Source organism: Chaetodon auriga, chromosome 10 (assembly GCF_051107435.1).
Source record: "Chaetodon auriga isolate fChaAug3 chromosome 10, fChaAug3.hap1, whole genome shotgun sequence".
NCBI classification, from domain to species: Eukaryota; Metazoa; Chordata; class Actinopteri; order Chaetodontiformes; family Chaetodontidae; genus Chaetodon; species Chaetodon auriga.
In genome coordinates this window covers 15,003,584-15,017,164 of record NC_135083.1, presented here as the reverse complement: position 1 = coordinate 15,017,164, position 13,581 = coordinate 15,003,584, and the positions used below count along the sequence as shown (strand labels likewise).

General features: G+C 40.4%; 1 protein-coding gene across 7 annotated transcripts; it reads left to right on the top strand.

Moving 5' to 3' along the window:
• The first annotated feature begins 492 nt into the window (after positions 1-492).
• sgk2a (serum/glucocorticoid regulated kinase 2a) lies at positions 493-11,980 on the top strand. 7 transcript variants are annotated; one of them, XM_076741936.1, is made up of 14 exons: positions 581-723; positions 2,111-2,139; positions 2,315-2,382; positions 2,956-3,017; positions 3,337-3,394; positions 4,159-4,242; positions 5,252-5,383; positions 6,146-6,258; positions 6,410-6,446; positions 6,574-6,660; positions 6,912-7,007; positions 7,738-7,893; positions 8,229-8,318; positions 8,700-11,980. In XM_076741936.1, the coding sequence occupies exons 3-14, from the start codon at positions 2,362-2,364 to the stop codon at positions 8,853-8,855; spliced, it is 1,092 nt and encodes a 363-aa protein (XP_076598051.1). In that variant the 5' UTR covers positions 581-723; positions 2,111-2,139; positions 2,315-2,361; the 3' UTR covers positions 8,856-11,980. The 7 variants fall into 7 exon arrangements, with proteins under 7 accessions (XP_076598053.1, XP_076598051.1, XP_076598050.1 ...); XM_076741938.1 differs by lacking the exon at positions 2,111-2,139 and having other exon boundaries at positions 493-723; positions 2,959-3,017; XM_076741935.1 differs by lacking the exon at positions 2,111-2,139.
• The last annotated feature ends 1,601 nt before the right edge of the window (positions 11,981-13,581 follow it).

Sequence of the window (13,581 nt, the reverse complement as noted above, 5' to 3'; positions counted from 1 at the left end):
TAAAGCTGCTCATTTAAAATGATGATGAGAGCAGGGTGGGTCATAACCTGTTGGCTATTCTCAATGTCTCTACGTATGTAATATTTTAAATAGCTGTCTCTGTTTGTGAGAGTTAGATGAGGAGAGCACAGACCTGGGCTCATCTTGTCTAACTGCTAAGCCTGGGAAAGAAACATAATCAGCCTGTTTCCCAACAATTTCTTACATATAGTGCTGAGTCAAGGAATATATAATATTAGCTGCAGCAGTATTTCATAATCATCCTCTGTGCACACAGAATATGTAATCTATACAAAAAATTAGCTCTGACTCTATTGACTTTTTTCCCCCTTAAAAAACTAGATTTAAGTCCCAAAACAAGCCTTGGCTATTTGTCTTATTTTGAAAGCGAAAAGCAGAGTCCGGAAGTAGAATTCCTCCGAAGTCTGCTCAGCCTGCCCTCTCCACGCACGCGCACGGAACACACACACACGCGCCCGCGCACACAGCCGCGTCAGGTCTGAGCTCCGCCTCATGATGAAGCTCTGTAACTTTTCATCAATGATTCACTGCCTTGAAGTCGACCTTCCTCCATGACCGTCTGAAATAAAAATAAACAGCTGACCTCAGATCAGCTTGAGCGGCAGCTTCCTGCAGCTCTGTCAGCGCTGTGCTTTGAGGGTCGTCAGTGTCGTGAGCCCAGCGCACCGCCTGCACGCTGATCTCCTCATCCTCTGCACACAGGTGAGCAAACTGCGCCGCGTTCACACCGACAGACCCAGCTTTCTGCGACGTGTCTGTTTATTCCTGAATTACAGGGATTATTTTCTGTGTTTGGGAGAAACCATGAGCCAGGATATTTATAGATTCTCACTCTTCAGTGTTTTTAAAAGTTGTCATGCTTAATAAGTCACTAGCAGCCTTATTGTGCCGCTGTATAAAACAAATATTTGATTTATCCAAAAGCAGACATGATATCTGAGACACTTACTGAGTGTATAATGACCTCAGGTGATTGATCTCCCCATGATCACTGTTAGTCTGTGCAGAGTTCAGGCTGTGATAAGTTTTGATCTGATTCGTCAGATTTCGCTGCTCCTAAAATCTGTGCTGACAAATTCTGTTCACTCCTATTCAGATGAACAACTTGTGTTTGGAAAAAGCTCAGTAGCTAAAACGTGAGCAGACATATTCACTTGTGGAAGATCAAAAAGTGAAGCGCATGATGGTGTTAAATCCCTGCAGACGTGTCGTCTTTGTATCTTTATTGATTACTGATCCTCTGCTGTGACGTCTCACATTAATTCATGTTGACTTCAGTCCATTCAAGAGGTGGATTTTATTTTGAAGCTGGCAGTGAGTCACTATCCAAACTAGAAAAGAAAAATCCAGAATGCTTTGCACATTTGGGCATTTTCTATTCATGTTGTTTGAATTTTGTGTAAATCAGGTTCATCTTTGCTCTGTTTTCTTTTCAGTATGTCAGTATTTGTTTTATTCATTTGGATATCAGTGTGGAAAAACTGCCGTAAACATGGATCCAACTTGGATTTTCTGGAACAGAAAGAAGTCAGCAATGACAGTGTAGATTCATTTACAATAGGGAAAAATAAATCGTTGGCAGCGCGGCTCAAGTAATAATGTGTTTAATCCAAAACGGGACTAAAGATGCTTATATAATGTAGATTTCCTATTTTGGCATAAAGATTCTCATTAACCTCCTGATGTCATTTACGTGATGGATAGACAGCTAACTCAGGATAAAATCTTTAATTACTGCAGGATATTTCTGTCTATAAATAGATAAGCAAGCCTGGAACTCGTGAAGAAAAATGAAATGAGAATAACTGGGACTTCTGTTTCATTTGCCTGTGTGTGTGTGTGTGTGTGTGTGTGTGTGTGTGTGTGTGTGTGTGTGCGTGTGTGTGCGTGAGAGAAAGAGAGACCTTGGTCATCCCGTATGTTTTGACAGATATGAGAATGACACAACAATATTTACCATGTAAACGTGTTCACTGATACAGTCATTATACACACGCACACACACACACACACACACACACACAGAATATATACACAATGTTCTTCATTGTGTTTCTGTTGCTCCAACATCTTGCTCCTTACAAACTAGAAGTACCAGCTCTTCAGGATCGCACTGAGGTAAGCAGCTGGTTAGAAAATACACACACACACACACACACACACACACACACACACACACACACACACACACACACACATGGCTCCGTCTGACTCCAGGCTCCTGAGAAAAAAGTCTTATCTGTGCAGTGAGAAGAGGTTGAAGGGATGATGGTTCCCTGCTCTGCTCTCACAGGTCTGTCAAACCCTGATGCTGGAGCTCCAGTCGGGGTGGAATGGATAATGGCCATGGCAAACAGTAATGTGAGTGTGTTTTAGGCTTTGCACTCAGAGAATCACCCCTCTATGTTTTTGGGCTGGAGGCCTGTTCGACCATGTGAGAGCGATTCTGCCTCCAGCCGAGTTTCAATTCCATTTTTTAATAATCCCTTTCAGAAAAGGTTGTTTGTTCATCAAATGTCTGTGAACCAACGATTATGAGTAGTACATCCAGGATGTGGATATTTCCTAGAACGAATTAAATATATCAAACGAATGATTTTATTTGTCAGCTGTTCTGTAATGACACAGAGATCATGTAATATGAGGCAATGTGACTGTCCGTATGATCATTATAACGCACGATACTGTTGACAGAAGAAGATATTTTGCTATTTTCTCACTGTTGTGGTATTTCTGCAACAGACACAGATGATGGACACAGAAATAGGATTTACTACTGCGAACATGGACTCCATTATGTTGAGTGATGCTCATGTTGTGAAAGTGACAGTTAAATCGCACTTCTTCGTGGCTCGTGTGTCTCTTTAGATAAATGAACACCGGGTGTGGTTTTCCTTCTGCTGCTGACTTCTTCTGTGTTTATTTGTCCTCCAGCAGCGGTCACCATCCTCCTCTCCTCATGATGATGTCAACCTGGGACCTTCAGCAAACCCACAGTCAGCACCATGTTGATCTCTTCCCAGTCACACACAGACGGATTCATTTTGCTAAAACATGCAGCCAAATGTGGATTTCCATTGATCACGATCAGACAGTCTTGTGATTTATATTTTATATTCTAAATTTTATGTCTCAAAGTGTCGATTCCTGAAGGGGGAGGTCACTTTTTTGCCACATTACTGTTTGTTTTTTTTGCAAATAGCTTTTCCACCATTTGTAAGACAGCACACATGAAGTGCTTCAGAGGCTGCTGTGTAATTTTGTCTGCCAAACAGTACGATGCATTTAACAGATTACTCTCTTTTCTTGCGTCAGTGCCAGGCCCACCGACTTTGACTTCTTGGCTGTCATTGGCAAGGGGACATTCGGAAAGGTAACACTGAAACAATTACTTATTTATCTACCTACATCTCTTTATTGTTGAATATATAGTGTGCTTTTCTTTCAGCTGCTTCCTTATTGTAACTCATTCGGGTCACATATTCACCAGCAGGGACTGCTCAGTGAGAGTGCTTTCAAGCCGGACTGAATGACACGGGGTGACGTTAAGGAATAATAACGCTAATAATTAATGTAATGCTGGGTGATATAGATGAAGAGTTGTTCTGTCTGGGCCCGTTTGGCTGCAGCAGTTTTTATTGTACTGACCTTGTTACTGACAGAAGAGATAGCGCGCTGTTGCTGACATTGCAGACAGAGTCAGAGAGAGTCTACCTGCTGACTACTGTCTGATCAAAATGTGCTGCCTGCTTCATGAATCATTAACTTTACAGTCTGCTGAGGCCTCTTGAGGTGACCTGAACATCATCCAGGAGAACAGCACAGCGCTAGAAAACCAAACAGCCGCAGAGCTTCACATACTAGCAGCTCTCGTTGATTACGCTCCTTCGTCGCCAGCTTTGTGTTTCTTATGTGAAATGTTAATCCGTGGGGGAATTTCAGATCTTTTTTTTTTTTTTCTTTGTATCAACACACATCTCAGATTTCTCAGTATCATCTGTTTCCACAGATCACATATCTGTGTTGTGTGCGCCGCTCTCAGCGGGGCCCGATGTAATGTCCTGACAGCAGTGTGTCGAGATGGTGGCGCAGACTGTGTTTACCAAACAAACCGCTAACAAGCGAACCTTCATGCAGGTCCTGCTCGCCAAGCTCAAAGCCGACAACAAATTCTACGCTGTCAAAGTGCTGCAGAAGAAAGTCATCCTGAAGAAAAAAGAGGTATCTTAAAAATGATAATGGAGAGTTTTGATTTGAAATGAAACTTCCTGTTTTAATCCCCTCAGAGCAAATTGTTCAGAAAAATATGAATGTTGCCTTTAAACATATGAGCTGATACAAACGTACCAACCACTAACCCTCCATGTGACGTCTGCAGTGCTTTAGCAGGCGTCATTTCTCAGAGAGATGATGATCAGAAAATCAATAAAGCTAAATGTATTTGAACTGCACAGGGCTCTGGTGTTCCAGCTGATAGCAGATGAAGTTGGAAACTGTCAGCCGAGAGGAAAATGTGCTTGAGTATCTGTCAGTGTTGTTAGTAAACAGTGTTTTTGACCCAGCAACATGATGAGAATCTTATCTAATCTCCAGCTTGGTCTGTGCAAAGGACAGATTTTACAACTCCTGGAAAAAAAACTGAGCCACTTCTGTGAGAGAATATCTGATCAAACTCACGTCATGTGGAGTGTTTGCCTCAGCTGAAGCGTTACGTGGTGTTTAGAAAAGAAGCGGTCGCTCTTTGGTTCTCCTCCTTCAGTCTGTCTGTAACTTTCGGAAGCTTTAATTAAAACTTGTGGGAGTCATAGAAGTCAGATGAGTACGGTGACCTTTGTGGTCAGTTTCTCGCCTCCTTTAGTTTCGCACATTTGTTCCTCGCTCGCTGGCTAATTATTGTTATAATTAAAGATTCAGTCTCTCCCTCAGACATTTGGTCTCATCAGAGAGGAAGAGAATGTGTAACAGCATTTAGACAATCATTGCACACTCAAACTTGAAACCCAGATGAATATTTCCTCCTCAGTTTTGTGATACTTTTGTGCGATATGTTATCTTCAAATTGAGAATGATGGAAAAACATTGTTGAACTAAGAAATGAACGAGTAAATTGTCCAAAAATTTTTTTTGCATCAACATCAGATAATACAAGATGGCCAAAACATCCAAACAGACCCATCTTTTCCCCAAACTGCCCAAGTTTCTAACTTATTTTTCTCTTTTGTCTCTTTAGCAAAAGAACATCATGGCAGAGAGAAATGTGCTGCTGAAGAGTCTCAAACATCCCTTTCTGGTTCGGCTCCACTACTCCTTCCAGACCCCAGAGAAGCTCTACTTTGTCCTTGACTATGTGAATGGGGGAGAGGTATGCGTCTTAAACTGAATAAATAAACACATGAGCATAGGATGCATGTTTCTATGCCGTGAAGTTAAAGGTGATGTTTCAGTGGAACTGGTTTAGTCCTTCCTGAAATAAGCCGAGTCTTAGTATTGACAGAAATTGGTTGCAACAGATTGGAGCTATGATGTCACATTTATTGACTAAATCAAAGTTTGTTCTGTTAACCATGTTCATTTTCATATAGTACACGTTTCCTATAATAAAGGCCATTGTCCACATGATTAAGACCTTGTAGACTTTACAGTGTGCGTGTCCTCTGCTTTGACTGCACATGGTTCAATCAGTAACCTCCTGGTAGACAGGAAGCAGCAGGATTTCCACCTTTATTAGACCATATTAGCAGCACTGCTGCTTCCATCAGAAAGATGCTGCTAATTATCTCACTTATGGTTTCATTTGTATGTCTGTACCAAACTGTCACTGATACTTGGACAGAACCAGGCTAGCTGTTTCCCCTGCTTCCAGTCTTTAAGCTAAGCTAGGCTAGCCTCAGGCAGTGGACCTGCTTTCAGACATAGATCCTGGTTGAAAGTACTTTTAATTAACGTTTATTATGTAAACTAACTTCTCCCGATGCTTCCCTGGGTTTCTTCCCTCATTCTGTCACTTTGCCGGTCCCTTCGTCCCTCAGCTCTCTGTCCAAACAGCTCTTTTATACACTAAATATAATTTAAATTTGTCTCTCCATCTTTCTTTCTCTCGCTCTCTTTTTCTGTCTCCCTCTAGTTGTTCTTTCACCTGCAGAGAGAGAGGTGTTTCTCAGAGCCCAGAGCGAGGTTCTATACAGCCGAGGTAGCGAGCGCTATTGGCTATCTTCACTCTCTCAACATCGTTTACAGGTCAGACCAACAGACGTACGCTTTTTAAAATACCCCAAGTCATTATCTGTTACACCCAAACTGCTGAGGCTCAGGATTTTGCTGTTAATTCACTTCATTTGAACCTTTATGTCGTATCTTGCTTATTCTCTGCTTACTCTGTCTGTTGCAGAGATCTGAAGCCAGAGAACATTCTCTTAGACTCTCAGGTGAGTCAGATTTGTTGCTGTAAACTTCAGCTCTTCAATATGTTTTCGTCTTTATCGTAGTGATTGCATTTATACACGTGCGAGTGAAATGTAAATACAAGCTCCTGCTTGTGTTTTGTGCATACAGGGCCATGTGGTGCTGACAGATTTTGGGCTGTGCAAAGAAGGCGTAGAGCCAGAGGGAACCACCTCGACTTTCTGTGGAACTCCAGAGGTGAGTGAAATATATAATGTAATGATGGGAAAAGGACATTAGATGACTTATGTGTCAGACAGCATACAATATATCAGACATTTTTCACTCCAAATCAATTAACAGGTGACAACGAAGTGACATAAAAGTAACCGTTTGTTAACGTGTAGTTTATTTAGAGAAGGCAGTCGAAGGCGGTTTACATTCTTTTTGCCACGACCTCCTCCATTCTCAACTTTTCTGTCTGTCTCTGTCTGTCTCTCTGTCTGCAGTACTTGGCACCAGAGGTTCTTCGTAAGGAACCTTATGACAGGACAGTGGACTGGTGGTGTCTGGGAGCAGTGCTCTATGAGATGATCTACAGCCTGGTATGTGTGTGTGGCTTCATGTTAGACTACAGCACAGTAAATTTTGTCTGCAAAGTCGACATTTTCACTTGAGGCTGGTGTTAGAGAGAGGGTCATAGTATTACTAAAATATTAGGATTTATTCTCCTGTGGCAGCATCAGGTCAAATTTTGATTTTATCCAATAACTTTGTGGAGTATTTTTGACTGTATACCAGCAAAATTCAGCACATTCCCATCAGCCTCTGTGTTTCAGTGCTAAATAACAAATGCTAGCATGCTAACATGCTAAACTAAGATGGTGAATATAGTAAACATTACTGTATCTGATAAATATTAGCATGTTAGCACACTGATGACTGAAGCACTGCTGTGCCTAACAACAGTCTCACAGCCTGTCTGCCTGTAGACTTCAGTCTTGTTTGCACATATAGAATATGTCTATTTGCATTTATGTAGTTGTCTATGAATTTGTAACTCTTCAACTTTCTCTTCAACTTTCTGTTTTTCAGCTGCTCAGGTCATATAGGCACACACACAGATCTAAAATACAAGCTGTAGATTCCTGTTAGTAACCACAAACAATGAAGACGAGATTAAGAACACTGTGTCAGTGTCTGAAGAAGAGAGAACATGAATTTCTGCTTCATCACAAGAGGACATATCAAAAGAAACTGGAACTGAAGCTGGTATATTTAGCTGCATTGTATAATTTTATACCAATGATGTTCGTACCCATCCCTCTGCCTCAGCCTCCTTTCTACAGCCGTGACGTCAGTGAAATGTACGACGGGATCCTCCACAAGCCACTGCCGCTGCCTCCAGGGAAGTCTGAGGCCATCACTTCTCTGCTGGTGGGTCTGCTGCAGAAGGACCAGCACAGACGCCTCGGGGCCATCGCCGACTTTGTGAGTGTGCTATGTTTAAAAGAAAAAAAAAAAGGTTTCACAGTGTCTAGTCTTAGACAAAGGATGCTTTTCAAAGGACTGCCCCACTAAATTTAGCTTTAGTCGAGCACAAGGCTTATACCCTGTTTGGGAAACTGGGTCTTTTCTGAGAACAGATCTGCACCCACCCCCTCTGGGAATATGTCAGAGTTTCTTTATAATTTAACAGCATAATAATTGTACAAATATCTGTTGGAGTTTGTCCCCATAAATGTGTCTACATTCTTAATAGGAGGAGAACTATATACAGTCCACAAATACACATATATTGAAACTTTTCTTTCTTTGATTCACAGTTAGAAATAAAGAACCACACTTTTTTCTCTCTAATCAACTGGGACGACCTTTACCACAAGAGAATCACTCCTCCTTACAACCCTAATGTGGTGAGTTGTTTGACACGTTGCTCATGTCTTCGAAACTTTTGAAGTCTGTTGCTGCACTTCTGTCAGCTGTGTGTGCACGGTGAGACATCTGCGCACCCTCTTAAACATCTCCTCTGCACTCATTCAACACTTTTTCCAGTGGTATCAGTCAACAAAAACCTCCGTCTCGTATTATTTTCCAAATCTCAGTCTCTTTATACATTTTCTAAAATCCCTTAATCCTCTCTTTCAGATAAGCATGTGACAACAGTTCTCCAGTTCAGCCTCTTTACAAGACTTTATATTATCTCTCACCTCTCATACTCTGAAAATAACACTTAGAAATGAGGACACCTTGTCATGCTTTATCACTCACTGTACATAAATTGCGTCATCTTCCAGAGAGGCCCAGCCGACACTCAGCATATTGATCCAGAGTTCACCAGAGAAATGGTTCCTAACTCGGTGAGTCGAACCCCGGAGTTCAACGCCAGCACCAGCTCCAGCAACGCCTTCAATGGGTTCTCCTTTGTCGGCAATGAGGACAGCTTTCTGTGAGGCAGCTAACTGTTCCAATGTTTGAACGGGGTGATTGGTTTACTAAAGCAATCACACCTCTTTTGCGTTCAGAGCTCATGAAAATGAGAGCTCCTCCTGTACCACTGCAGAAATCCCAGGTGGCGTCTGTGTTGTTTGACTTCTGCAGGGATTTTCAGATTGTTCCCTTTGAGGGTGTGGCAGGAAGGGACCATGCCTGCTATGGAGACAGTGAAGTTCAAAATATGTAAAACTTTTTGCCTGGAAGTTGACTGACATGAATGTGTCACCAAATATACAGTGCTCGCAAGAAGTAGGAGCATCTTTAAGATGCACTGCAGATTATCTTTATTCCATCAATGTGCAATAGATTGAAGAGCACGTCAGAGTTTGTATTTAAGGCTCTATTTTCCTGAAATGGGGTGCAGACATAAAGTCTCCTTTAAAGTCTCCTCCAGCAAATATAATTTTTAGTTTTAGTTCTTTGCAATTGTGGTGACGAATACATTATTAGCTGGAGAAATGCAGAATCAGCAGGTGAAGTCAGGGTGAGCTTTGGTAATGACCAATCGCATCAGCTCCTCTCATTCCATTTAAAAGCAGCAACAGATGAAAGAGAGAGTGGCTGAGGTCACTGAGAGAGTAAAAAAAACATCTCCATGAAGCAGCTGAAGTTCCAATAAAAAAAAAACAAAACACAATATTAATCAACCCAACTGTAATAATATTAAACCAATTATTAAAACAATCCAAAAAGTTGCAGTCATTTGCAAACATTTTTTTTTATCAACAACAGTTTCACAAGTGTTCTTGAGTACATGTAGTAAAATCCTTTCTACAGTCATGTGTTCACAAGGTGGTGAACCTCCCTCCATCCTCGCTTGTGAACGACTAACCCTTTCCCAGGATGCCCCTTTCATACCCAATCATGATACTATCAGCTGTTACCAGTGAACCTGTTTACCTGTGGAATGTTCCAAACAGGTGTTTTTGTGCATTTCATAACTTGCCAGGTCTTTAGTTGCTCCTGTCCCAGCTGGTTTGAAATGTGCAGCATCAAAAAAAGGATAGATTTTATTTCAGAATAAGCAGATATTTACAAAAATCAATGAGGTTGATGAGGTCAAACATTAAATATATCGTCTTTGTGCTGTTTTCAATTTGAGTATTGAGTAATTGAGTCAAAAAGGATCAGCAGGTTATCGCATTCTGTTTTATTTATGTTTTAGACATCGTCACATTTCAACTCTGTGTTCACACATGTGGGTGTTGTAATTGGAAACATCTTCCTCTGAAACATTAAAACAGGTATTTTGATGCGCATCAAACTGTAGTAGCCTAGCCAAGGAAAAACTTGTCATTTGGGAGGGCTCTTTGTGTGTGTCTCCGGCCATGAAAGCCATGAAAATTGCCCAGTGTCTAAAGTGATCTAAAAACTGGACTTATGCCTGTGGAAGAGTGCATAAAAACTGTGCTTTGAGCCTGCTGGAAAATAGAGCCCTTAGTGTTGTCTGTCTGACTAATTTCATTTTTATAGAAAACAGATTTGAGTGAACTTATTTCTTAAATGTTAATAACCTCAGGGTTCACCTGTGCTTTGAAGTGGGTTGAAAACCAAATGAAAAAAACAGTTAAATAACGAAACAAAACAAAAAATAGTCTCACACAAACCTACTAGAAAGAGTTGAGAAGAGTAACTGCTTCAATAGAAGACATTTTAACATCAGTTATCAACACACAATGTATGTTTTTGTCACATTGATATCGTCTGCTAAAGAGTCCTGACAGCAGCATCAGTCTCCCAGACTGCACTTTGTAATCATCATTATAAAGTACACAAAGTTCACTTGTCTCACTGCTTAGAACAACATGGTACTTATCTTACAGAGAGAGAGACAGAGAGCTAAAACTTTCCATCTGTAGAAGTTAACAAAGTGACAGACCGATGATAAAATCATGCCCAATTTGTCTTCATTAAAGACTAAAGGAAAGGAATTTGATCAAATAAAAAAAGATGAAAATAACAACACTGGTGACGTTTGGTCATGGCAGTTTTGTAGAATGAATTTGTAGATGATGCACTGATGTTAAAAATGCTTCATGTAGCACCTTTTTAAGGCGTCAATCAGCGACACCACATGTGAACATGATGGCTGTTTCCTCTGTGGGCTGTGGTTTTGCTTTCTGTAACAGGGAAACTCCTCAAAATCTGTTTGTCTGGACCTTATTTTAGCCTGTAGATAGCAGACAGTGATACTGATTAGTTTTGTTTCATGATACGTGCTGAACATGCAGTTCATGTTATATTAAAACTGTATGTAACCTCTGTAAATATACAGTAGCAGCTTTGCAATAAGATTATGTACTGTAGTAATGTGATTATATCAGTGTAAACTATGAAGTGCCTCTTTGCTTTGGAGATGAGGCTGGTGATTAATGGTGCTTGACGTTGGCAGTGATGGGTGATACACTTGTACATGTGATGTCCTTTTATTTTTATTATCTTGTTTATATATACACTTAGAGTCTTGTTTGTACATCCCGTATTAAAGAAGTTCTTCTCTTCCTGAATTCCTGAACAAAGCATTTACCTCCTTAAAACACCTTTGTTAGTTTTGTTCGTAGTTTTAAATTCACGTTTGACTGTATCAGATGCTTTTCTGTGGAACCAACTACACAAACAGGGAAGTAACTGTTTATTTTCTTGAAATGGCAGCTGTAATTTCTTCCTCTAAATGGTCTCAATCATTAATGGAAAATCACACGGACAAATGCTACTCTGACTCTCCTTGTCCGCCGCTTGCCTTCTAAAACTGTAACCCTGCATGTCAAGCTGACCCCTGACTGATCGTGTAAACAGAGAGGTTGACGTTAAAGACTGTCGGGTCACGCTGCCAGCAGCAGCGTCATAGTGGACTGATGCCAACTGAAGTAAAAGTCCAAGCCTATGTGTGTTTGTGCATGTGTGTGTACATGGAAAACGTTCATAAATCAAGCAACTGTCAAAACATTTACATGTCCTATTGGATGAGCCATTAAACATGTGTGCATAACAGAAATGATGTTCTTTTTTTCTAATTAACCAGCTAGTGACCATCTTGTAAATGCAGTATGTTGTCAAAAATCATGACATTTTAGTGATGAAATGAAAGAATTTTGCTGAGATTACAGGCAGAATATAGATCCATCGTCTTCCACGGTGTGTTTAGATGAGCGTATCAAGTTTATCATTAGCTGTATACAGTATGAAAGCCTAGCACACCCTCTGTCCTTAGGCCCTTGATTCAGATGTGTAATATAATATGAGTTTCATTACTGAAGGTTTTAAGTGATCAAGTCTGAAATCTGGAAGGAAAATTCTCTTCTAGAACAACTTGAGTCTTATTTTCATTGCTTTGTTTTTACCTTCTCGTGTTTATGATAATATGGGGTGGTTTTGTTCAGCTATTGCTAGTGGTATAAAGTACATTTACTCAAGTACTGTACTTAAGCTCTGTTTTGAGCTCTTTGGACTTTACTTGAGTACTGATTTGAATTCTTATTTTGTTGCACTGCAAAATAAGGTCTTTATGACTCTTACAGACAGAACTGTCTTCATGAGATTGAGTTTTTATGCAGATCAAAAGCCCAACAGCATATCAAGCAGTTCCACTTTGACCAACCACAACAATAATTCTGCTGACGCGTTAATGCATCAGTGATATAAGTAACATGATGAACGAGACCATTTAGCATAACGTGCGCTTTATTTAACTTGTGTTATTTTCATTTTGATTTCAGGGCTCTTCCAACTATGAAATACTGATGGTTGGTATGTTGTGTGTTTGGATGTGTGTTATCAAGGGTGTCATCAAACTATATTCATCTGTGTATGCTGCTAACAGAACATAGTGGGATTACTGAACCCACAACAAACAAATGTACACTCAGCAGGTAACAGTGTTGTTCATTTTATATGCAAGAGAGTCGCAGTTCAACACTTTGATGCTTGCACAAGTGTGTGTGTGTGTGTGTGTGTGTGTGTGTGTGCGCGCTTGGCTGCATCATCTTTTGGCATGAATGATAATGTAGGCTAAATCTGTGGGTATGTGATACACAAACTGTGCATCAGTGGATGTTCGTATGCCATAATTTGTTATCTTTCCGTTCTGGTGAACTGGGCACTTTAAAACAGAATAAAACTTCTGAGAGATTTCAGCAAAGTTAGCGAACAGACAAACCAGGAAAGTGGCACTCGGGTCAGATTCATACTGATCTAACAGAGAATATTGTGCAACTTGATGAAGGCTACATGCAGACAAGAAGGTCAGCACGCAATCGCTCAAAGTCCCTTTGGCACAAAACCTGTTTCATTCCACAAACACTCTGACTTTTCACACTGCAGTTTTCAGCGCTGATTAATGTTTGCCTATTCTGATTCATCAGCGAGGAACAGGCAGTATAGTGACAGCTCAAACACTTGTTACAATACTTACAATCAAAAAACAAACAGCTACTCGACACAGGACATACCAAAGTGACAGAAGCTGAATGCATCTGTATAAAAATGTGATTGTTATTGTGTCCATCACCAGTGTCTGAAGCAGACTGATATCCTGTATGCTGGAGTATGTGTAAAAGGTTTATTTTTTTTTCTCTGTGGTTATTCTTCTCTATTCACCACTAAGTTGTATGTGTTTAGGGTTGTGTGATAAATTCTAGATAGTAAATAATGACATTTGTGTTTATATAGAAACATAACCTATGT